The 27,366-nt window shown below is 37.6% G+C and overlaps 1 protein-coding gene across 1 annotated transcript; it reads right to left on the bottom strand.

Annotated features, from left to right (window-relative positions):
* Positions 1-11,806: 11,806 nt before the first annotated feature.
* Positions 11,807-22,366, bottom strand: Casp3 (caspase 3, apoptosis-related cysteine peptidase; the record flags this gene model as incomplete). Its single annotated transcript, XM_013513062.1, is given in 6 exon segments — positions 11,807-13,575; positions 15,591-15,711; positions 16,008-16,183; positions 16,476-16,604; positions 18,823-18,947; positions 22,299-22,366. Coding segments are annotated over 6 exon segments (834 nt in total). The 3' UTR covers positions 11,807-13,345.
* Between the last annotated feature and the right edge of the window lie 5,000 nt (positions 22,367-27,366).

Genomic DNA, 27,366 nt, shown 5'->3' with positions numbered 1-27,366 from the left:
AGTTCTCAAAAAATATGTATATAGATTTATATAGAGATGTTTGTTGTATGCTTGATTCCCATATTACCTTTTTGTTGTGGGCCTGGAGCAGGGATAGCCTCAGTGATTGTATGTCTGTTAAAACTTCATAGCTTGCTAAATTTCTTGAGTTTGTTTATTTGTTTCTAGAAGAAGGAACTGTAAATGCACATACTTGGGAGGAAGTGGGAAAGCAGCTCAGAGCAAGGCTAGGGAGAAAGCAAGCCAGCACAACCTATCGGGACCTCTACAGCCTTTTAAAGGGTTATTTAACAGGAAGAAACTGCTGCTTTCTCTCCTGTCACCAGTTCTCACAAGCACCTCAGGTGGGGGAGGGAATCAAAGGGCTCCACTGAACCTGGAGCTTGGCCCAGACAAGAGAGGCAAGAGGAACAAAGTTGCTTGTTTCAGCTGCAAGGGTGAAATGTTATGGTCGTAAAGTAATATAATGTTGATAGACTTAATACTGGTTCTTAAGGATTGCTAAATCTGTGTTGGGGTGTTCAAGTTGTGAAATGATAAAAGTAAGCATGTCTTTGTATCTGGAAACTGATTTTTAAAAAATGGGTATAGCTGCCAAGTTGACAAGGGTTGGATTGGAATTGTTGATACATTGTGTCAACTTGAGAAGTTTAGAAGTGTGGCTGAGTGACTCATGGGGGGGACAGGGTCCTCTCTTTGTAAATATCCTCATCCTGTGCATACTGTACCCACCCTAGGAGGGTAGTCTGCTTACCATGTAGGGGAGAAAATGAGGACAGGTTTCTTTTTTCTACACTTAAGACTGACAATGGTCCTGCATATACAACTGCTGCTTTCCAAACATTTTGTAAAACTTTTCATATTTCCCCTGCTACAGGAATTCTTTACAATTCTCAAGGTCTAAAAACTTAAGCATGCTCACTGTGTGCTCAAAATTCAATTACAAAAACAAATGATGGAATCCTTCCCTGCACAATTTACACTTCATAATGGACTTCACTTGGCAGTATATTAAATTTTTTAATTGTACTAAGGATAAAACATCAACAGTTAAAAGACAATTCAATCAGGTAAATCAAAAAAGGCTAGGAAAGGTCCTTTGGAAAGAACTTCATACTGGACAATGAAAGAACTCCAGCCCAGTGCTAATTTGGTGTGAGGGTATGCTCGTGTTTTTCCAGAGAATGCTGAACAGCTTGTCTGGGTGCCAGTGCATGCTGTCAGGCTATATCATGAGCTTGGATCTGGAGGAGTTGATTCCACCTTTCAAAAACCTGATGCACAGTCCTATGATAGTGACTCTCTGGAGACTGTTCTGAAGCTGATAGGAAAAGATGGAGCTAGACCCAACCTGGCACCAATTGACCCAGGATGCCCAGGAGATGGTAACAAAAAATGGGAATTAAGGTTTGAGTAGGTGACAGAGTACATAAAGATAACTGAGCTGAAAGTTAGCAGTATTCTTAAGACAGAATAAAATACAAAAAATATATATTGATTATGGATAAGACTTTTTTCCTTCCAAATTTTCTTATAAGAGATCTCTGCTAATTGACCTACAGGAAAACCTGAGTAGTACTACAATTCAATTTGGTCAGAAATACATTTCAGTGTACTCTGATTATGTAGATATTTGACTTTTGTCCAGTCAGTAAACCTGCATACTTGTTTCCTTGTTTGTTTGTCATGTCCATGAACAGTTGTTTCTTTTTTATTTGAGCTCAATAATTTTTTGTCTTTTCCTTTTTTCTTTTGCATTTTTGCATCATTTGTTCATAATATAATTTGTAGTATAGATTTACTTTTATTTTTATTTTTTCATTTTTCATTTTTTTTTTATTTTAAAGAGTAAAAGAAGGATAACAATTATGGGGGGGCTCACCAAATTACAGACAAAGTGGTAGGAAATTATCAATGGTTATTGTTTTACATATTGTTATCTACAAGATAGTTTCTCAGGAAAACAAATAGACAAATGATAGTGAGTTACAGACAAAAGAGGTAGGAGATTATCAATAGTTGTTGTACTATACTTAGGTATCTTCAAAGTGGCTTCTAAAGAATATAAATAGAACTATACATGAGTGACCTACTGAATAAACATTCAATAATTCTCAATGGTTGTTGTAGGAAACACATAATAATAAACATGGATCCATTTATGAAATAGGATAGGAACAATACAAACATTACAGAGTTATGGATAGATTAATAGGAAAATATCAATGACTGCTGTAATACATGGTGGTATCTTCGAAGTGGTTTCTCAGGAAGACAGAGATAAGCAAGAAGGATCTAACAAGTAATTATAGCCTAAGTGTTGTCAAAAATCAAGTGAGCTGTCTGGGGTGAAAGCCATTTTTTGTAGCGTTTTCTCTCCAGCCTCCCATCACATTGGGACCCCACAACCAGTTAGTGTCCTCTCCCCAGCACAGGCAGAAGGAATCCTGCTGCATTCTCTGGAGCTCCACCACAGCCTGTACTATCAGGGGAAGAATGGCTTCCAGGGAGTCTCTGCAGGTATTGTGCAAGGTCCTCCTGGTTTACAGCTTCCGAGCGGCTCTCATGACCCCAGTCCACAGGACCTCTGACCCCTCGGGCTTAGTCTGCATTCTCATGTTCTGCGAGTCCTTGTTTTCAGCAGCTGCTCCTCCGCTGACTCTGGACCTTTCTGGTTCTCAATGGCAGGAGCGAGTGGCCCGTTGTATGGCATGTATTCGCAGGGGTTTTTCCATGTTTGAATGATTCACACACATCCGTGGGTGGGCATCTGCAGTCAATGCATGGTGGGCCAATTGTGTCATTGTTTCTCTGTGTCATGATAGTTCTCAATTCAGCGGTGGCAGCCGGCCTAAGGGCCGGCGTGCAACAGCGCTCACCACCTGTGGCTCCCCATGCACCGGGGGCCCTCCCTCCGGGGGCCTACCAGGCAGGAAGCTAGCCAGCTGGAAGGCCGGCACTCCCCGCCCATGGCTCCCCATGCACAGGGGGCCCTCCTTCCGGGGGCTTACGAGGCAGGAAGCTAGCTAGCTGGAAGACTGGTGCTCCCCGCCTGTGGCTCCCCATGAGCCGGAGGCCCTCCCTCCAGGGGCCTATGAGGCAGGAAGTGAGCTGCTGGTCAGAATGGAGTATAGATTTAAAAGCATGCTTCCACTTGGGTTATCAGCTGGTCAAAATGATGTTATAATTAGTCATGTAGATGTAATGTATATTGTTATCTATTACAACTTGAGAGTCTCTTGTTCAAAAATAATGTGTTAAATATGGTGATTGGGTTTTCATAAGTCATCAAAAAATGAAGATAATTAAACAAAAACCCCTTAGGGTATAGACAGACTGTTGGATGGGACCTCAGTTAATGAATAAGGAAGCAGCTACCTGGACAATTATCCAGTCCTTGTTCATTGATGAGAAACCCTGGCAAGCTCCATAATCTTATGGGAGACATCCCAATAAATGGTATTAAAAATATATTATTGCTATAAGTTTACATTGGTCATTGTCTAAAAGATTAAGTTTTCTAGACAACGAGGTTTTTAATTTAAAGATGCTCTGGTACAAAGGTTTTCATATGGCTATGACAATTGATTGTTATTGTTTTTGTAGTGTATTGAATGTATTCATGCCTGATAGACTTTTCTTTCAGACTCAGACATCTGTCTCTAACAAAAAAATTATGTGACGTACATCTCCTTAAAGGTCAACAAATTAGGTAAAATCTTCTTATGTATTAGATAGAGATGACTGATTAAAGGGTTATGTTATGTCAAAATGGAAATTTAAGTATGCTACAAAATGTCACCATGATTGTCATGCTGCAATGTTATGTATGATCTTAATTTCTAATTCTCTGTGCAAAATATGTAACTTATTTGTTATATTCCATAGGGATTTAAATATTAGAATACCCATGGCTGTTAGAAAATAACTTCCATTTTATGTTTTAAGGTTTTTGATATTCAGATGAGATATTAATATTAAGCTTACTGCCTCCATTACTATGTAATGTCATTAAAATTCTCTTCTGGATGTTCACCAACTGAGATTTGGAGACCAAAAATTAGAGAGACAGATGGGCTAAGAGGATAGCCAATATTATGGCTCTAGCCCTCTGAGGTCAAGGAGGACCCAGAACATAAGAGAACCTATGTTGTGACATCCTATAACTTGGTTGAATCCCTGATCTTCTGATCAAGGAGATTGTGGAACCACAGAGAAAAGTGATTCAATGATGTATAGTGTGCCTAAGGAGAGTCACCAGGAGAGAAAAAAATACTCTCAAGCTTTTGCAGAAATCAACTTGGTCAAGCAATGGTCATGACTCATCCAGACAGCTGACACTGCCAGAAGAACTAAGAGGGCTATAAATAGTTCCAACGTGAATCCTGAGGAGACTTAACTGACTTTGATAGATATCAAAAATTGATTAATACAGGTCTCATCTTGACTTGGTCTTCAACATCCAGCAGAAAAGCATAACCACAAGATGTGTAAAACAATGCCATAGTAATACATTAGCTATATATAAAAAAAAAAAACTCAATCACTAAGAACTTCTGACAAATGCCAACTACACTAGTAACTGACTACTGTTATGGACTTATCTTAATGGACTGTATAGAATTAACCTGCTGAATACAAGTACCTAAAATCTTTGGACTGGGAATCTGTAGCTTCAAGGACTAAGTTCATTCAGAATAAAAAGGGTTTGAGAATGAGAAGGTCTTCTTCACAGAGTCCTCCAAACACAGCTCCTCCAACTTCAACTGACCACCCATCACTTACAACTATAAAACAGAAAAGGGGGAGATGTAGGGAGCAGCTAAAGCTGAAGATCAGTCACACTTTTGAGGCAAGACAGGAAAACAAGCTGTTCCCCCTATGAGAAGAAGAGGAGCTCAGGCTAGCATACGAAGTTGCTAGGCAGAGGGGTTGAAACTGACATCAACCTCCTAAGAGTATAAATAAAGGTGCTAAGGTGGTTGAGCAGTTCCTTTCCTCCCAGCCAGAGAGTGCTCCACCTGACCTCAGCTTTCTGTCTCTTATCTTCATTTCTCCATCCTCTCACAGTTCTTCCCCACAAGAACTTTGAGAGCTGCATGAGAATAGCACAACACTATATTAATCTATGTATAATAAAATAAGTAGGACTGGGTTACTTAAAAGAAAAGATTTATTTAGCTCATAGCCCTGAGAGTCCAAGGGCATGGTGCCAACATAGCTCAGCTCTGGTGAAGACCTCACAGTGGACAGATCCACTGTGGTGGGAGTACGTGCTAAAAGGGAAATGTCACACAGCCAGATAGAAAGCAGAAGTGGTTTGTTGTTGTTATCATTAACAACCCTCTCTGAAGAACTTGCACAGTCCCAGGAGCACTATCTTAATCCCTTCATGGCACACCCCAATAACCTAACAACCTCCCACCTGGCCCCATCTCCTAACAGTTCCACCATTTCCCACATCACCACACTGGGGACCAAGCTACCAGCATATAAACCCTTAGTGGGGGGCAAATAACATCCAAACCTTAGCCAACCTCTATTAAGGAAGTCAACTTTCCCTGCCAGTGCAAGTACTCTAATATGGGACCTCACAGGGATGTCAAGGAAAGTCACCCTAAGTGGAGATAGTGTGTCTTAGGTTGGCCTACACCTCAAGTAGTTTGGGGAAGTAAAATGGACCATCCTTTTAAGCTATGAATTTCCTTCAGGGACCCTGGGTTCAACTTAGTTGATTTGAAGATAGCCTATCTATTGATCTGGCTTAGGATTGACCACAATCACCTATACAGTCATCCCTCAGTAACTGAGGATTTGTCCCAGGTTTCCCTGTGGATTTTCAAGTCCCTTATGTAAAATGGTGTAGTGTTTGCATATAACCTATGCACACCTTCCCATACACTTAAATTATCTCTAGGTTACTTATAATACCCAATACTATGGAAACACTAAGTAGTTTTCATAGTGCATTATTCAGACAATAATAAGAAAAATATCTGTACATGTTCGACATAGGCACAACAATTTTCCCTGAAATATGATCTGTGGTTGGCTGAATCCATAGCTAGAACCTAAGGATACAGAAGCCCAGGTGTGTTTTATTAAACTCTTGAGTCATTCAAGTTTCTTTCGCTTTCTTTTTTGACAGATAAAAGGTAGTGATTTGGAGATTATAGGCTATGACAGGGGCTAGAACTATCATTCTCTCAAATTTTCTTTGACTCAGATTACTCTTGTTGACTTGGACAGAAGGAAAACAGCCTACTGTCAGGTACCCCTTCTTTATTTCATCATGCACATGAAATGTGTCTTTTATCTCTGGCCCTAGCACTTAGCACCATACCTGTCAAATCAACTGTAAGCAATCAATAAATATTGAATGAAACTTTAAATGCTTTAGGTATTGTGTGCACAGACAGGGCTAAATCTGTTAATCTGGCTGGTCTCTCATCCAGGATCTCTCTCCCTCTGTCTTTCCCCCTTTCTCTCTAGTTTAGCCTAGTGGTTAGAAGCAAAGTCCACATCAACCTCTGAGTTCAAATCCAGACCCAAGCACCTGTCACATAATGCACTGTGCTCCTGATCCAATTACTTCAGTTTATTCCTCCATAAATTGGGGATATCTCATAAGGTTGATAAAAGGAATGATATGAGTTAATATTTATAAATCACATATCATAGTGGCTGGCACAAAGTTAACAGCAATATGTGCACTGATAAATAAAATGGTTTCCTTAATCTCACTGAATTTTCAATGATGGCAAATGTGATATATAAAATAATTTACTGTGGTCCTATAGTACTTTACTTTGTCAGACAATATGTCATTATTTCATTAAAAAACTCTGTCACTCCTACTTGAAGAAAGATATTGCTAAATTAAATTTATGGGAGGCTATCATTTTGGACTAAGCTCCCATGCTGGGGCCAACAGACTAGACCAAATCAGAATGGAGTCACTCATGTCAGAGGCCATGTAATCAAACTGAATTTTGAAACAGGCCAGTTCTCAAAAAAGCAGGATAGTTACAAAGGCCAGTTTACCTGAGCCACCAAAACAGGGAAGTCCCTACCATTTTGGAAAGTAACTTTAAAATGACCTTGTTGTTTCACATTTCAGTTTGTTTAGCTGTTTTCTGCCTAGAGCCAACCTCCTCTGTTCAGCTTTTGGAGAGCCTATTTTAGTAGATGAGAGACTGAAGCTCTCATGAAATACTTAGAAAGCCAAATCTCTCTTTAAACCAAATTTGTTGTAATTGTCTTTTGACATTATTTTCCCCATTTCTGAGACAGAGTGTCAGATGGGGGAAGTGGTGGCTAGCAAGGGAATTCCAGAGCTGGTAGTACCCAAACTACAAGAAACTCAAACAGAGAAAGGGCAGATGTGTGAGGTAGAGCAGCCAAGGGAGTTGAAGTCATTGCATTTCTGAGTTGAAATGAACTGTGATTGTATTTTGTGAAAAATATTTCTTAGTCAAAATCTACTTGTATTACCTGCTGAAAAACTGGTTTTCTGACTAAATATGTACAGATGTCAACTTGGACTACCCTGGAGTTTACTTAGTGCAACTTGAATTATGCATCTCTCCAAGGAGGCACCATAGTTGGTATCATCACAGTGCTTTGAAAGGACATTTCATGAGGCTGCTACTGAATCCAGGTTTAGAAGTTTATCCCACAGGAAAGCTAATGCTGGAGACGTAAGAGTTGGGAAGAAAGGTTTATTCTGTAGCCAAAGAATGGAGAAAAGGACACTTTGCTCAAATTATTTCCTTAACTCCAGGAAGTTGAAGGGTTACAGATACAGGAACAATGAGGGAGAGAAACACACTAAAAAGGGAGAGGATTCCTCTTGCCTTTTCTGGGAATAGGCAGAGATCTTCCAGGAACTTGACTGCAACTTCTTTTTACTCCTTTCATAGTATGTGTTTCTGCTCATGATGGAAGTTAGGGATGGAGTTAAAGGGGCAGTTGAGTCAGACCACAGTGATATGCAAATGCTACACAAATCTGAATCCGTTCTCATTCCATGGTCTCAAATTCACAGCAGGGGACCGGAGCCACAGGGCGGCTCAGGACAGGAAATGGGGACAGCAGGGAGGGTCTGTAGGTGCACAGCAAGGTTTTGGTGCACGGATTGCCTCCACGACGCACACCAGCAGTCAAGAAACTCATAACTGCAGATTTAAAAATGAAATTTCTCAACAGAAACTACTTGCAAGTTATTTGTCAGTCCTTTCCATTTGTACAATATTTGCATCAGCAACAATGGCCCTGGAGGCAAATGTTCAGAATATAGATACAGCAGCATGGGCCAGAAGTAGGGTACTGCTACTTGTGCATTGTGCTTTTGATTGTATCATGTTCTGGTTAAAAATGGGAAACAAGAATATATTTTTAGTTTTTAAGAAGAATCATCGGTTATTTTCATATGCTTTAAAAATGGGAAAGGATCTTGGAGAATTTGAAGGTCAAGCAACTAAATATTATAAATGAACATAGGTTATGGAAATAAAAGCTCCCTTAGATTGTTAGACATTACTAGAAAGATATTTCACAGAATATGAGGTTTTTGTCCCTTTCTTGGATTTTCCTCTGCAATCATCTTCGAGCTCTCCCCATCTTGACCATTGCTACGACCTCCCACAGGGGTTCCTCCTTTCCCCAACTTCTGCTGCTACTAAGCTGTTTCTGCTCTGGCCGGCTATTTTCAGCTACCAATCACTGTATAATCACTGTATACACAGCCTAAAGGAACAGAGATAAGTTCTTAGTTAAGACTTTGATATATACCTGTGGTATAATAAATATATTTGATCTTTGTTCCGGTTCCTGGCAGAGCGCCTAAAAACCTTAGAATTTCTTCAACGATAGGAGTGAGTTTTGTAATTCCTAGCAAGTTCCTTTAGATCACACCACAGTTTATGCTAATGAGACGCCTTAGCCCAGGTCTTCTAATCTCAGGATGGGAACAGGTGCCAGAAAGATCAAACAGGAGTCTGGCACTTTCCATCCCATCCCAACCTTGGGGGAAGGTAGGGATGCTAGAGATTGAATTCTATAAAAACTCTTCAACTGTGAGATTGAGCTAATTTCCGGATCGGTGAACACATCAAAGTACTGGGAGGTTGATGCACTCACAGAAGAGAACATGGAAATTCTGTGCCCCTCCTTACCACACTTTGCCCTATGCATCTTTCCTGTGCAGCTGTTCTTTGGTTGCATTACTAAGTTGGGGAATGTATGTACCTGAGTTCTGTGAGCTGTCCTAGTAAATTGTTGAAGCTAAGAAAGGAACTGTGGGGACCCCTAATTTATAGCCATTTGCTCAGAATGACAGTATCTCACCTTGTGGTGATGTGACTTCTTTTCCAAAATGGTCCCTTTCATGGTACTTCATTCTTCTACAGAGATCATCTCTGTCATGCTGAAATGTGCCTCACTCCAATTCTGACCATAATTATTCATAATGTTAATCTTCTATCCAACTTAGATTTCAGTAAACACTTCGGCTGAACTTTGATATTTGTGGCTTCTCTTTATTAATAAATACAGGCAGAAGCTCAATGTTGGATAAAGCCAATACAGGTAACAGTCAAGCAGCCAAGTGCCACTAGGTAAAAATCACAGCGAGACAGGCTGACATGACTGCACATCTGTAATTGTTCATTTTAACACTGCCCAGCAATCTTACTAATCTTCTCTGGGCAGCTCACTCTCCCCAGCTCTTGATGATTATTTTAAAACTTCCTTACTCTTCTCACCCCTAATCCCACTATTACCACTTCAACTTCAAGGAAGTTCTTATCTTCTGCTTCACAGGAATACAGAAAATACCATAAAGTTCCTGCCACAGAAAGTATAAATATAGCTTCATTCACACCTAGTCTTTCATCTTTTCATATTTTTAGAGTTCTATTCTCCCTGCTGTACCCCCAACTATGCTGATTTACCCTTCTTCTGAGTTCTCAGGAACCCTCTACTGTCAGTTACTTTTCTTTCCAATATTTTCAGCATTTCTCTTAATTGGATTCCTGCTGTGATTATTGCTATACATTAGCCTGAGTAAGAAACACCTAGTAGATTAGTAACATTTTCGATGTATCTGTGGACAATTGACTTGTAGGCCAGCAAACTACAGGGGCAAGATCCACCCCAGAGGAGTAAGGACCAACCTATGGGCTTGTAGCATCGTCGGAATGAAAAGGTAAAGAAGGAAGTGTGCCCTTTTTTGGAGGAATTCCAGTACCATTGCTTTAGGACTCTGGTCTAGTTTCAACCTTCCAGCACAAACTCGTCAGCCTCTGACAGACACACTGGAGACCCTACAATGAGCATCCAGGTTTCCAACCTTAGACTGCTTTCCAGGGTGCAGATGCATATTTTGTAGTCTTCTTCCTCTGACTCGCCCACTTTTGATCCTGTAAGCCTATCCAATAAATTGTTTGTGTAATTACATTTATTTTATATTGATTGTTCCTCTATAGAACCCTGACACACCTGCTGTTGCATTTATTCACACTCTAATCTTTCTGAAACAAAAGTAAACACAACTCTTTCAATTCATTTTTTCTATGATTCCCTCTCTCCAACTATATGTAAATATACAAGTGTATTCAACCTGTCTTCTTTATAGCTAGGTTGCCAGCATTCTCTTAACTATTAAAGTAACATTGAGATGAAAATCTTGTACAGAATGGTCACGTGTGCAGTCCTATGCATCGGCTGGATTCCAAGAAATAGGACTGCTATTATTTTTAATAATCCCAGCACTCTGGGAGCCTGAGGTAAATGGATTGCAAGTTTGAGCTTAACCTGGGCAACTCCATCACTTAACATGACCTTGTCTGAAAAACATAAACTAATCAGTTTAAAAGGGATGGGGATGTAGCTCAGTGCAAAACCCCTGGCTTTAATTCCCAGTACTTGGAGAGAAAAAGAGATGAATTTTTCTCCACAAGACGGTCCCCAGTCTCAACAATAGTGTCTTATCAAACTTTGGAAATTTTTGACAGATGACAAATGACAACAGTATTATCCGCATTTCTTTTATTACGACGGAGATTAAGCTCTTTATGTGAGTTTAAAGGGTGTCTACTCTTTTTTGTGGTCTAACGCCCTTGGTCCACTTTTCTTTTGGGGTGTTGGTCCCTTTCCTTTTAATATTGAGACTCCATTATACAGCAGGGAGATTAGAAGAGGCTAGCCTTCTCTTATTCCACCACACAGCCCAATTTAAAGAGGGCTAATCTCGGTCATTTGTGCTCCTCTGCTCTTCAGTAAAAGGAATTCCCTGTTACAATTTGTTTTTGACTCAAAAGTAGTATGTTTACCACGAAAGTATTAGAAGAAAGTTTAATCCACACCCAACCTCACTTGCCCATTCTCCTTTTCTAAGTGCCTAAAGTGAGAAGGAGGCATCTTCTTGTCACAGCCCATCATCAATAAACATCTGTAGCTTGTAAAATATCCCCCCCATAGCCTTTTTCCCCCATTAGCCCTATTAAAAAATCTATGCGGTAGAAAATATTTTAAATACAAAACTGTGATCATATTTAGGGACTGAGATCTATGTAAATCTCATATTCCTTCTGGCATTGTGTTTGTTTTAGATCAGGACCTTCTGAGAGGTCTGGGAAATGTAAGAGCACTGATCATTTGCCAGCACCTCAAAATATTGGATTAGGGCACTGAAGCATCCTCTCTACCTCTTCCAAATTAAGCTCTTGGTTAACAACATTTTAACATCCATTTAGTAGGACACTATCAAAAACATCAACAAGAACAACAAGAAAACTCAAACACATTGGTAATTTAAATCTGAATTTATGTTTGGAAATAAAAATGCAAATTAAAAAACTTTTACAAAATTGTCACACAAAAACTCATCTTAGGATATCATTACATGCTACTTTTACTTAGGAAAAGTTAATAGATCTTATCAAAACAAATAGTTGTCAATTATAAATGTAAATTCCTTTCTTTGAGCCAAAAGGAAGTTCACAGGAAATGTCAGACTGAAAGTTTGTGAAGCACACAGGTGCCATCAGCCATGGCTGAGAAGGAAGCTTGGAGCCTGGCCTCCCTGGGTGGGGCTGAGCGCTGGCCTGCAGTTTCCCCGCAGGCGCAAGAAGGGCTCCGACTGGATGCTTCTAAAGCCCTTTGTGCTGTGGTCCTTTATTTTAGGTAACAGTATAACATGTTACCACTACTATTCCTCTGATTGTAAACTTCTGCACAATATAGCACACTATCAATTATGCTACAAAGAATACTACAATTTTTGTGGCTCTTCAGAAAAGCTCCATTTTAGGGATTTCTCACTTGGTTCACTTTCTCATATGCCCTGGGAGTATCTTCCACACACACTGTGTGCTCCTGAAGAAATCATCTGGCAGGACTTTATTCTAAAGTGTCATCTGTAGCTCTGCATTGTTTGGACACTGCCACATCTCTGCTCAGGCTCAAACCATCTCAAGTTACAGCCTGCCCAACGGATCCATTTATTGTTCGTTCCTTATATTCCACTGTTTCTTGTACAGACAGTATTTTAGTATGTCTCTGTAGAATTTCTTCATCCTAGTAATAGTTTGAGGTTTTTACATAATAGATCTTCAGGTATTTTGCTGGTGTGTAAATTTCATCCGATTTGTTAAGAACAAATGAGAAGAAACATGCTGACAGATCTTAGCACCTTATAGTTATGACTCTGTCTCTCCATCAACATGGCATGTTAGCCTTAAGAGAATCAGCTCAATTTACTCATACTTTCTCTTAAATATATTCTTTCCTTGTCAATAGTAGACATGATTTTTTTTACAAGAAACTCATGCTCAGAACAAGCATCACAAAAATCATAAGCTATAATAACTGACTTAAAAATGCAGTTTTGTTTGCATACATCAGTTCTAAAATAAAGGTTCAAACTTTTGACCATGCCCTTGGATCCTTAAGGTCTAAGATACGTTAGTCTACATCATCAATTTTATAGTCTGACAAAAACTAAGTGTGTAGGGGTGTATCCTTAAAATTCACTACTACAATGTTTAACTTCCTCATAATTATTTGAAAATTCATACCATACATCATAAAGTGTCACTAATTATGAAAGATGTAAAATTACAATACTTTCTTTTCATAATTATTACACCAATATCCATACTTATTTATTCCTAATTAAATTCATTTTCAACTACCTGATTCTGAGTTTGAGGTACGTAGCTTCATTGTGGTTCTTCTGCTAGGAAATGGTATGGTTCTGAAGTATTCAATTAGAGATGGAAATACAGTATCATTTATATTGTTTCCTCACTTGACATACAAACTTAAAAAAAGTCAACCATTTTTAGTGAAAAAAATACAGTTCTTTTGTGAGCATGGACACAATACACGGAATTTGTTTCTTTGCATGAAAAGTAGAATCACAAGAAAATGACTCAAATTCTGTTGCTACCTTCCGGTTAACACGAGTAAGAATATGCATAAACTCAAGCTTGTGTGCATACAATTTCAGCATAGCACAAAGTGACTGAATGAACCAGGATCCATCCCTTGAATTTCGCCAGGAATAGTAACCTAAAAGGAAAAATATAGCCAAATACCATGGATATCTGATTTTAGTTGATTCTATAAATTAGTATAGAACCCTATCTACAAAGATGATTTTTAATATAATTTAATTTTTATTTTATTTTTTTTACTGTATTTTATTTTTATAATTTTAATTTTATAAGCCATAAAAGGAAAAAACTGACAGCTCTGATTTTAGGAGATATGATGCTGGGGGGCAGGGGATGCACTGGGCATACACTTCTGCTTTGAGCAGAGAAAGAATTGTGGCCCACTAAATTATTGAAAATGTTACTCTTGGGGCTCCCCTTCTCACAGGGAGGAACAAGCACCTCCATTCTCCCAGGGAAGAACAAGTAAACATGCCAACCATGAGAAGATGCAGAAGCAAAGATATATAAAATGGACCATTATAAATTGCATGATGTTTCAATCAGATTTCATCTGATTTTATTTTTTGAGACAAGGTCTCACTATATAGTTCAGTCTGGCCTTGAACTCACTATATTGCCCAGGCTGGTCTCGAACTCATGGCAGTCCTCCTTCCTCAGCCTCTCGCCAGTGCTGGGATTACAGGCATGTACCACCATGTCCAGTGGATTTCATCTTATTTTAATATTAGTTAGATAAAAAATAAACAGTTTATGAATGCCTACACATTTAAGAATATTACTGTGTCAATGGGAGATCTGAATCAAGTATAATAAACAGAAAATCCAAAAAGGAAAAATTATACATGGTATTTTTTTGCTATTAACTATTACACTCATTGTATTTAATCTGGAAGCATTTTGCCTAAAAAGGTACTTGGAGGATAAAGGAAACCATACTGAGCACATTTAAAAATGTAACATTGCTTAAAAATACTTTTATCATGTTTCCCCACTCTCTGGCACTGAATTTGTTTATCAGTGAACAGGTACATAATCAACGTTTATTTATATGATGGTATCAGTAACACAGTCACAAAAGAGTGGAGGTTAGCATGTTCTGATAATACATTTACCTTCTTTACTTTCTCCTAATTAACTTCTACTTCTACCTTCTCCCAATTAGCCAGGTTTAGCTTAATTCTTACCTTCAAAAATTCCCAGAAAACATGCATTATTCCCTTATTATCTTCAGGGGATATGTTCCCAACTCCTGTGAGTGCCTAAACCTTTTATGTACTTTGTTTTTTCCAATGTACACACACAGGTTCAGGTTTTCTGCCCACAATGCCTTTTCCACTTAACTAAGCAGTCACCTATATTATGACCAGAACTTGTGCAGTTTGATGTGCAACAACAACACTAGCATGAATTTTTTTTTTTTTTTTGGCTTCATCACAATTTCACAGAGATTCATTTTTATTATTATATCTTATAAATCTCAGCATAGATTTGTTTTCTTTCCTTATGAAGTCAAGAACTTTCATCTTTTCATTTAAAAAGGACTTTAGGGCTTCTCTCTGGCACATCTGAATTGCCAACATTACTGCTTGAACTTGAACACAAGCACTGTGATGGCTGGTAATCGATCTGGTAACTGAGGTGGCTACAGAGTGACTAACGACATGGGTATACCAGGGAAAGGGATGATTCATGTTGCAGGAGGGATGGACTGAGATTTCATCACACTCCTCAGAATGTCACACAATTTAAAACTTATGAGTTGTTAACTTCTGGAATTTTCCATGTAATACTTTCAGACCACAGATGACAGAGCGAAAATGCAAAAAAGCAAAACCGGATAAAAGGGTGGAGGGTCCAATGCATCCCTGTTTCTTTGTAATAAATGAGTGATAAACTCTGACTGCTGTTGCCACGTAGTATACACTCTGGTATTAAGGTCATTGTGAGTCTATAACCTTTTGAGATCTCTCTGTGGCTACGGTACCCTAAAATATAGACGTTAGCTACTTTTTAGGGATATCAAAACCTTAAGCCTCTGAAACATACTTTGTTGTTTACTTCTACAACCAGTCACAGCATAATTCATTTAAAATATATATATATCATTCTTCTTTGTAATTTTCTTACCTGGTGCTGTGGAATATGCATACAAAAAGTCGGCCTCTACTGGTATTTTCTGGCATGCCATGTCATCATCAAAACCACTGTCTGTCTCAATGCCACAGTCCAGTTCTGTGCCCCGACAAGCCTGTAAGTTAGAAAACAAACATTATTTGAAAAATGTATGTGAAAAAAAAAGTGTGTACACGTATAGCTTATACCTAAGAAACATAAAGGCTATGTGAAAACTGATATTAATCATGAGTCTAATATAATTTCAAAACTGAAATGGACTTCATATTTTCTAAGTGTAGTTTCAACGCTTAAAAATTAACAGTAGTTCTGTAGCTCCAGGAAAAAAAACAAACCCTTTGGATAACTCACAGGTGAATAAATTATTCTCTGATTAATCCTCAATAATCAAGGTGCTCAATTACACACTACCTGAATAATGAAAAGTTTGGGTTTTCCAGCTAGACTTCTACAAAGATCCCCTCTGAAGAACTTTGTTAATCTTTTCAGGTCAACAGGTCCATTTGTTCCAAAAATTCTTCCTTCTTCACCATGGCTTAGAATTACACAAACAAAGCTGCTCCTTTTGCTATGATCTTCTTTAGAAACTAGAAAGACATTTACAAATAAGAAAAAAAGTCTCTACAATTTAACACCTCAGATATACTGTGTAAAAAGAAGAAACTGAGAAAAGAACTTTAAGATCATCTAAATTTAAATTGGGACAAAGCCATACACTTGAAGCCATTTTAGGGTCTGACATAAACAAAATCTTTTACTTCTTACTAAAATTTGTAAGATCAGAATTACACGCAGTATAATTTCACAATTCTATTATATGTAAAATTATAGATTATAATAAAAAACTGGTCAATGAAAGTCATTTTTTTAATGACTTACCATTACAGATCAATTCCATAATTTCTTCACATGTAAGATCATTTTTATTTCTCACTTCATATTTCAAGTTCATAAATGTTTCCCTGATGTTTGCTGCATCTACATCTGTACCAGATCGAGCTGCCATTCCTTGGGATAAAACGAATTACTTTTAATTGTGTTTTAAAAGAATAACTGCTTTGAAATGAAATGAACTATGTAGCATTCACAAAAAGCAATGAATTCTTCCTTTTAAATGCCCAGACTAATTATTTTGATCATGGTGACACAAAGCCTTTCCAGTCTCTCAGAATATAAGACACTTCATACTGTGAGTGGTCCCAGTGTGATCACCACAGGGATATCTTTCATAACTGCTTAAGTACCCCAGAACAAAAAATGACTTTAAATACCTAATAGTAGAGGGTTGGTTAAGTAAATTACGATTCATCTGTACAGTGGAGTACTATGTTGTGATTTTTTTTTAGATAAAATTTTGCTGTGAAAAATAGTCATTGTTTTAAAAAAAAAAAAAAACATGGTCCTACTTTTAAGAAAATACTATATATATTCACAGCAACTGTTTTGCTTTGATTCTAAGGTCCCAAAGATTTAAAACACCAAAGACTACCATATTAATGCTGTACAGCAGGCACTGTACAACAGGTAATCTCTTTTAATCCTTCTAACTATCTTGAGGTAGTAATTTACTAGCTTCATTTATACAGATGTGGGACCATACAGCACAGTGGGGAAATTGTCCAGAGCTGGAGGCACAGCTCAGTGTTAGAGCATGTGCTTGGCATAGGAGAGAGGCCCTACATTCAACACCCAGTGCACACCCAACAGACTTTCAAAAATTCATCAAGCAAAAGGAATAAAGTGGTTTTTTAAAATTTAATGGCTGAAGTTGGTAATTGGACTTATAGCCAAAAGCAATAAAATAGTGCAATTCAAATTTAGAAACTAATTTTCAACTATTCTCTCTGTATTCTTTTTAACAAATCTAGTACCAAATCCTGTTTCTTTTCCTGTAAAATCTGACTTCCTTCAATTCTTGCCACCACTCTGGTATCTTAAATTTGATTGACTACATCTAGTTTCTATAATTAAAAATTAATTCTGGGCTGGGGATATAGCTCAGTGGCACAAACGGCTGCCTGGAAAGTGCAAGGTCCTGAGCTCGATCCCTGGTACTCTCCCCACACACAAAATTAATTCTAATATGATTAATATATCAACTCAAAGAATTTTCACAGCATCATCTGAAAGATGAGTAACAAGGAAATAGCCAAAATGTTCATTCATATAGTAAATTTCACAAATTAGATGAATAGTATATTTTGGGGATGCAATAATATATGACCATCAAAATAACAGTTGGAAAATTATACAGCAATACAAACATGCTTATTATTACATTAAGGGGGACAAGCAAGATACAATTTTGTTTTCATGGAATGAATAAAATCAATCTTTTCCAAAAAACTACCAAGGAAAACAAGAAGTAATACACTTAAATGCTAATTACTTTTTGAGATTCTGAAAGATTTCATTTTGTGTATTCTCTAAGAAAATTCTACAATTAGTAGATTCAAACTGTACATAGTGCACCAAGAATGGGATTTGGTGATCAGGCCATGGGGAACTTAAAGAGAGCAGCTTCAGTGGTAAAGGCAGAAAGCAGAGGAAAAACGTTAAGAGGCAAGAATAAGAAGTCAAGATAACAAACTTAAACTACCTGTATTCAAAATTTAAGGAAGGAAAAGAAATAAACATCACAGCAAAGTATAAGAAGTAACAGGAAGTCTTTAACATGGGGAACAGAGATGAAGACCTATGGAAGAAAAGCACAACAGAGCTCAGCCTTTGCAGTCAGTGAGACAAAGGCCCAGACGCCAGCACTGCTACTGTACTACCTATGCCTAAGTTTTTTAACTTTCTATAAACTAAAAGCAGCGGCTTCTCAGGTTTGTTGTAAAAATAAATAGACAATATCTGTGACGTGCCTTGCAGGTTCTGGAAAGAAGTACTGTCCCTTAATATTTTGTGAGAACCTTTTATTGGTCTAAAAGAGGGAGCAGGAGGATAAACAAGCAAGGGTTATAGATTAGTGAGGGTGGAAGAAGCCAAGCAGAAAGGTAAGAGGCCAGCTGTCCAAAGAGGGGGAGATTTTGCACATGGGTAGGAAAGTTAAAAGTTTATATTGTATTCTAGGACCTGTACAGTCTTGCCTTATTTCCACCTTGGTATTCTGCATCACAGTCTACTGACTAATAAAAGCCTATCAAATAGTCCTTTTTGTATCATATCAAATATAAATGACACAAACATTTGAAAAAAAGTTAAAATTATGTAAGATACATACCAGTGCTTTTATGGAAGTTCTTATTATTAATTACTATACACAGACCCATTTCAGGATAATCCATTTTGTATCTATTGTCCAAGAATATTCCAGAGTCCATTGATTTGCTTCCATGTATGATCTTTCTGTTTGGAAATCAGATACTTTAAAAAGGTAAACGTGACAAATCCACTAATACAATGAGTTTATGACTCAAAAGAACAGCTAACACTTGTTTAAAGCTGCGTACAAAATTTTCTGCTACAGGATCTTCTTAATTTAAAATTTTACAACAAGCTATTTTACAGATGCAAAAATGACCCACCCGAGGCTAAGAGATGTCCTGAAGGCCATGCAGACATCCTATCAGAGACAAGGGGAAGGAAACTGTTTACTGGACTTCACAGCTTCAGCTTTTAAATTTCATGTTCCTTACTTCCCTTTAAATTTTATCAAATACACTTTATAATTTAAAAATTTCTAACTTTATAGTTTATACTTCAAGGTAAGAGTAAAACGTTTAACTCTGAAATGATAGAAAACCACTAAATTGTTCCTCAAACTGTATGAGCTGAAAAAATTAATTAGCTATTAGTTAATAATTTATATAGGCACTATTATAAGTAACTGAAAATACTTATCTGAAAATCAGTTCTCTGAAAACCTTGTCTGGATCAGTAAATACATTCTTAGGACCTAAATACTAAATATTTAGGCTGTTGGGTCTTCAAGTCTCTGGTACAGGTACTCACTTCTACTGGTCAGACTAGCTAGGAACAATATGTAAATGAACATGTATGGCTTTGTTCCAACAAAACTTGACAAATTAGGCCACAGGCCTAACTTATGATCTACCAGGAATCTGAGAAATAACAGGTCTAGAAACAGTCAAACACCAACACCTTAACTCTATATGCTCATATACTTAGAGTATTTTATATTTTACCCAATTCTAAAAATATTGTGATTAAAAGTAGTAAATAAAGGAGTCAAGGTCAGAAAAGAACTGTTATATTTAACAGTTCAGAGGTACAGTCCCACACCCCTAACTCACATTTTGCAAAAATTAAAATCCTAAATCCTGAAAGATTTAACCTTCAGGTCATAAAGATACAATTTGAGTATCCCTTATTAAAAAATCTGAAATGCTCCGAAGTCTGGAACTTTTTGGAAGCATACACAATGCCATATATGGAAAATTTCACATCTGACCTGAGACAGGTCACAGTAAAAATATAGGTACATTAAAAATGTATGAAATTAGTTTCAGGCTATATGTGTAAGGTTTATATGGAATACAAATGGATTTAGTGTCCGGACTTGGGTCCCAGCCGTAAGACACCTCATTATGTATATGCAAATATAACCAAATCTGAATGAAACTACAATTTAAACACTTGTAAGGATACTCGACCTGTAATGGACCACAGGACTATAAATCCCATCTTCTGAAGCTCATTCCGCACTTCCTCCTTACGAGTAAGATCTCTACCAGCAATATGATAGATGGACCAAGAAGGGATAGTCCTCAACAAAAAGCAGACTCAAAAAGCTTGGGAATGTGAGGGTGACGCATCACAGGAGCAAAACAATCCTAGACCTCTTTTTCACAAATGCAATTTGCGATTTATATGATATTCTGTACAAAAAGATGTCAAGGTTTAAACACCAACCCTGGAAAACGGGATTGTATTTCAAATTCCTTTGCTAAACAAACAGGCTAAATCACTTGTAGGGATTTGGTGTTAGCATTGCTATAATACAATTATTTCACAGTAAGGTTAGTCTGTAAGTCTAAGAGTGGTCCAAAATAATAATACTGGGTGTCAGAAATAAACTTTTAGAATTTAAAAAAAATTTCAATTGACAGATAATTATACATCTTTATGGTGATGTTTTGGTACACTTATAAAATGTGTTGATCAATTCAAGATAGTTAAAATCAAAAATATTTCACATGGATGATAAACAGACATGAATTAACTGAAGTGTTTGAATTTTTATAGTTTTCCTTTATTGGCCAGTTACTGGATGTTGTAATGGTTGATACACTGTGTCAACTTGAGACACTGAGAAGTTTAATTCAGCAGGGAGCCAGGGTCCTTACTTGGTAAACATCCTGAGCATGTAAAAGAGAAAAGCACTGAGATGGTATGGGTGTAAAGGATGCCCCACCCCCTAGGGTGGATAGCCTACATACAATGTAAGGGAGAAAAATGGCTTGCTTTTTCCCCTTTTGCTGTTGTTGCTTTTGGTATCTTCAGCGGCCTGGGACTGCTGCCCCTGTGCCATACCACCTTGCCTTGGAGCCATGTGATTAAGGACTAAAACTTACAGAAACTGTGAGCTAAACAAACCTTTCCTTCCTCAATTTTGGGTGTTGGATATTTTGTCTCAGCAACAAAAAAAAAGTAACTAAAACAGACGTTGGTACCAGGAGTGGGGTTGTTGCTGTGACTATACCTAACCATATGGCTCAAGAGCCTTTAAAAATGCCTTGTGGAAAGAGTTTTAAAAGGTTCAGAGATGTCACCTAAAAGAGCAGAGCTAAAATGCCTTAGGCAGTTCTGCATGGAATATTCTGGTCAGAGCTCAAAAGATCAGAAGGCTAATAAAAATTCTGCCGATAAAGATCAGGCTTGGGAGGTTTCTGCTGGGAAGGACTGCACTGAGTGCTGGACTCCAGATATGTGTGTTATGACTTGGCAAAAAGTTTGTCTTCATTTTGCTCATGTCCAGAAACTTTGCCAGAGAGTGAGATTAAGGACACTTGACCCCTACAGCAAAGAGAGAAAAAAGAAAGGCTGGCTACTGCTCTAGCTGGCAGCAGACTTTGGCATTATCTATGTAATGCTCATTTTCGGTGCATACAAAATGCAGGAGTTCTTAAGTTAAAAAGGCTTCCACCTCGATTTCAAAAGCATAGGAGGCCAGGCAATATGCTCCTGAGAGGAGTTTAAAAAAGCTATGAGTAAAAAAAAGCCAAAGGTACAGTGGAGACACCAAAAATTTAAAAAAGCCAAAAATGTGGATCATCTAAAAAAGGTTGCAAGGATAAAGAAGATAAAAGATAATTCATAACTAGGCAATTCTTCTGCATCTGAAAATCAACACTGCATTTTAAGTCTTAAAACCTACAAACAACATGTCAAAGAATTACCCCAAACACACAATCTCTAATCCTGGACAACGATTTGGGCAGACAGACAGCACCCCAGTGGTGAGTTCTGCCTCTCCTGGGGAATCCTTCTTATTCCAGGGATGAGTCAGACACTGTCTTAGGTTTTTCCCTTCATCCTCCCCAAAGTTCTGTCAAAGATTTACTACCTCCATTTTAAAGATGAGACTCAATGAAGTGAACTTACTTAAAGCCATACAGCTTTCTGAGGTGGGAAATCACTTGGTCTCTGGCTTGAAAGCCTATCTGTTCCCCACTCCTACTGCATTTTATATATCCATCTTTTTCTGACTATAAAGGATTCCATTTATATACTCACGTTTCTAAATTTTTAATGGATTTTGCATCCACTGAGTTTTCAGTGTTCTCCATGGCTACTTTTCTTAACTAGGACACAAAGAAAATAAAAGTTAAGAAAAAATCAGTCATTATAAAACCACCACTACATATCAGTGACCTGAGTGAATATTTCTCCAAATCCCCTTGTTTTATCCTCTACTGTTAGAGGTCTGTGAGTCAGACCTGGGGAAATGACTCTTTGTAATGGTATGTATAATGTAGTAAGTCAGTCTATCTGTCTCTCTCTCCTACTTGGGCCCCCTCCCTCTCATTTCTTACCTGACTTATTAGGTAACTTATCAATTATACATAATAAATTACATCAAGTACACAGACAAGCATACAACTTGATGAATTTTTCCCTTGTCTTCCCTGTTAGATCAAGGTAGAGACTGCAGCTTGTTTTCTCTAGTACACATCAAAAAAGGTCACTTGTAGAAACTCAGCTTCCAACTCAATAGCTAAAGCAAAACCAAAACTTACACAAGGGTATGTCCCATATAATACCGTCCCACTATACTTGGATTCCCAAGGGATACATTATCAAGATGTTCTAAATCTCTATTCAATCCTTATTCTAAATTGGGTTTCAGAATCCCAACTTCCCAATTAGGGTTGCTGAATGGCTAGAAGACTTAGGAGTAAAAACTAAACTCTCTCATTTTTCCATTGCACATCTCATACAATGAACAAGTCCTAAAGCAACCACTTACTCAACACTTATGATGTATCAGGTACTTTGCTGGGTATCTCGTTTTTATTCTTCTCAGTAATTTTAAGAGTCAGGAAACCTAACTTCTAGTGATTAAGTGACTACATTCACAGACACCAGCTAAATGACAAAGCCCTTCTCTTCCCACTCTGCTCCCCTGCCTGAGGAAGACAGGCCGTTACTACTTGTCTTCAGAGCTCTAGGTATTCTCTGGCTTTCCAGAAGCAAAGGTATTTGCCATGGTAACCTTCCTCCTTAAATAGAGATAAGAAGAACAGAAATAAAACAAAAAGTAAGGACAACCAGTCTTCAACAAATTTCTCCAAACTCTAGAAGCCCCGGCTATATAAAAATTTCAATAAAAACACAACTTTAGCCTCACTCTTAGGTTTAACTCAGAAATACTGTAGGAATGCACAATCCTACCAACAAGACACACCCACAAAATACTTTCCGAAAATCCTAGGCAACTTCCCCTGTTTTTTTAATTTTTACATCTGTGGTACAATATACATAAAATGTATCACTTTGGTCACTTTTGAGCATACAGTTTAGTAGCATTAAGCACAATCGCATTGTGGTCCAATTACCATCACCATCCTCTCCAGACTTTATCTTCCTGAGACTCCATACTGAGGTCACGCTCAAGATCTCTTGGAAAGCATAATTCCTTCCTTTTTTCAATGCTAAGCTTCTTCCTCTCCTCATGCCACCTCTGTTCACACTTATGGTGGAGAAAAAGTACAGAAGATGTGTTACCCATTAAATTTAACCACAGAAGAGGGTAGAGTTTTACTTTCTCCCAAAGCCAGTCTATTTTTTGCATTTCTAAGAAGCCTGTTTGCTTTCTGCCATCTTACTTGCCTAATCTTTCTAGAAAACCATAGTCAGATGTGAGCACAATTGGGATAAATAATCAGGACAGTCAGTTTGCAAATATTTAGTGAACACGTACTTCGTACTAGGCATCATTCTAGGCATTTCACCAGAATGGAAGACAAGACAAAGCTCTACATTCCAGAAGCTTTCATGCTGGAGAGAAAGCTTATAGGTTTATAAAGTATTTCAGACACTGGAAGCGGGTATGAAGGCAATAAAAGAGTAAATTAATAAACAGTGTGAGCTACGTCAGCTAAGGCAGTCAGGGAAGTCATCTCTGTGGTGACGTTTGACAGAGACCTAAGGAACACACAGGCTGACATAGGCTGGGAGAAAGACCAGCAAGTAAAAGTGTGTGAGTCTGTTGTACTCCTGGTGCACTGTGAGCAGTCAGATTAGTGCATGATGAAGGAAGGAAAGGAGCGAAGGGAGATGACACAGAAGAGGCAAGATCACATCAGCCCACAGTCACCAAGAGGCACTTCAGTCCAGGCAAGAGATGATGACAGCCAGTACTGAGCAGAACAGTGGATAAATGTAGTTAGGGAGTCTAGAACTGGAGGGAAAGACTGGAGCTGGACATATACTGGAAGGGACACGCTGGTAAGATTTCTTGAGAATATTTTGACTTGTCCTCTTATTCTGTAATAACAACTTAAGTTTGATATAGTAAAATTACATTATTAAGAATGCAACCTAAGGAAATAACCTCAGGGGGTAGAGGAAGTAAGGAAAGAATACGCATTACTCATTTAAAAACTGAGAATCCAAAAGCAAACAAACAAAAAAACCAAAAAAAAAATAAAAAACTGAGAATCTGAGGACAGAGAAGTAGTTAAGTTACAGCATATCCTTTCAATGGTTAATGCAGCTACTCATTTTTTCTTTTGTTTTTCAAATTTTTCTTGAAGAACTTATGACATGGGCAATGGTCATAATATAAAGCTAAGTAAAAGCAGGCTATAAAACAGTATGATCTCAATTAAAATAGACGTTACAAAAAGAACAAAAGTGCTTATGCACATCATTAAATATTGATATGTGTGGCTGTCTCTGGGTGACAGAATCACTGACAATTTATTTACTAAATATACTTCTATATCACCTTTTAAAAAATTAGACTTGTACTTATAAGGTTAGAAAATAATAACAAATATTATTTTATAATATACTATCAACAATGGCAGAGTGCATCAACCAAAACTGTGCTAGACAATTTCAATCCTCAATCCTTGTTTCAAGAATGACAAAAATAATGGTACTTTCTTATCATGAAAGCAGCCATTCTTCCTTGCCTTTACCATGTTTTAGTCTGCCTGCTTTTCTCTTTTTCTTTCATATAGACAATGAACATGTACTGGGTACAAGGAAATTTCAAACTTCCATGAACCATAAGTACCATGGAACTCATCCCCACACACATCAATTCAAAGTACGTGAAGCACAAGCCAAAATAATTATCCACCTGTGGTTGAGAAATTGAGATGTGATTAACCTGATTAACAGAAAACAGTATATAGGGTGGTCAACAAGTCTGGAAACATGTAAATGTATTGCAAATGACTCATTGATTTTTTAAAAATAGGAAAGAGATAATTTCTTAAAGTGAACCCAAGGCTCCTGGCATAGTCTTTTCTGGCCCCAAGGTTTGCTCCAATTGGCCCTTTCAACAAACTGCCCAGTACAGAGCTCATAGTATTTGTCCAGGAACCCCTAAGTGCTGATCAGTTTCCACCACCAATCAAGGTCCTAAAGTTCTCCTTCCTAAAACTTCTAAACAATATGGTAATGCTTACACTGGAATACTAACTTGTAATTTAGGTGGGGTAGGTACACACTGGGGATTGCATTGAACACAGGGACTTCACACTGAGCTACATCCCCAGCTCTTTTTAAATTTTTTATTTTGAGACAGGCTTTTGCTACTAATTTGCTAAATTATCCAGGCAATGCTGAAATTTACAATCCCTTCTACTTCAGCCTCCCAGAGTGCTGGAATTACAGGCATGTGCCACAATGACATAGTAATAGTAATTTCATATATTAAACCAACTTTCTCTAACCAATTATTGAAAGTTAAAAAATGTTTCAGATAGATCAGTCTTACTATATAAGCAAGTATAATTTAATCATTTCTGATATTAGGCATGAGTGACACATCTCTTGTTTTAGCAGGAGTTGGTGGCTGAAAAAATGAATTTTTTTAGAATTAAATACTATTTTACTCTGAAACAAATACCATATTTAGTTTCCTTTATTCTTAGTATATGATTAATATGTATCATCTCAGATATCTGTTGCTCTTGAGATATATTAAAATTTTCTATGACCACAAATGAAATCCTTCTAGCATGAGACATGTATACATCTGCTTTTTCCAAATGACATAGCAAATCCAGTCTGGGGAGAGGAGCTTTGCTTCCTCAGAACTCACTACAGCATTACCTCACCTTTGTTACACAGCATTACCTCACCTTTGTTAGCTACTGCCTGGCTGCATATAAATTATTCTGGGGATGGTGATCTCATCTTAGAGGGATAAAAAATTATGTCCTAAGGGAAATATTTACTGCCCTAAATCATAATAGGAATTTAGCTTCTTATACTGTACATCTGACAAAATGTAAATAAGGAAAATAAATAATAAGAGTTTTAAAAATATACCCTGGCACAGCACTGGACTTATTGTTCTTACTGTGCTGATAAGTATAAATTGCAGGGCCAGGATTCAAACCCAGACCTGGCTGTCTCAAGGACTCAAGACTCTGCCTACACATTCTACAGACTGCTTAGTACCAAATGGAGTGATAACAGTATGGTTAATTTCCAGGAAGGAAACAAAAACCCATAACCTCAGAAGCTCTGCTTAAGACAGAAAAAAGACATAAATAACATGATAGAAATGATTGCTGAGAGCTGAAAAAAATCCTCGCTGACTGATTCCAGGACCTAATTAGGACAGCAAACTCTCAGAATGTTCAAGTGCCATATATAAAATGATGTAATATTTCCATGTAACCCATGCATACCTCCTATACACTTTAGATCATTTCTAGATTACTTATGATACTTAATACGAGATAAACACTATGATGCTCAGGGAATGACATGAAAAAAATCTGTGCATCTTCAGGATAGATGAATTATTTTCTAATGTTTTTGATGATAGCTGGTTGAATCCACAAATGCAGAAGGCTAATGTAGTACACTTATTCTAGTAAGTAATGATGAAAATAGGAATAATGATTATGGTGTTTCTGATGCTGGTGGGTAAATGATTTCTCAAAGTGAAATAACTAGTTTCAAGTTAAATAACTAGTTTCTTTCAGTGTGAGACATTCAGTTATTCTCTACATCTCTACTTGCCTCTAGGAAAAATGAAGCCACTCCAATATGATCTCCAGGAGGACTATACCTCTGTGCAACAATTTGAAAAATATTGGGGTTATATTTATTG

The sequence above is a fragment of the Chinchilla lanigera genome, unplaced genomic scaffold (genome assembly GCF_000276665.1).
Source record: "Chinchilla lanigera isolate Chin_1 unplaced genomic scaffold, ChiLan1.0 scaffold00002, whole genome shotgun sequence".
NCBI lineage: Eukaryota > Metazoa > Chordata > Mammalia > Rodentia > Chinchillidae > Chinchilla > Chinchilla lanigera.
The sequence above is the reverse complement of the archived record's forward strand: the minus strand, read 5'-3'. Positions and strand labels throughout refer to the sequence as shown.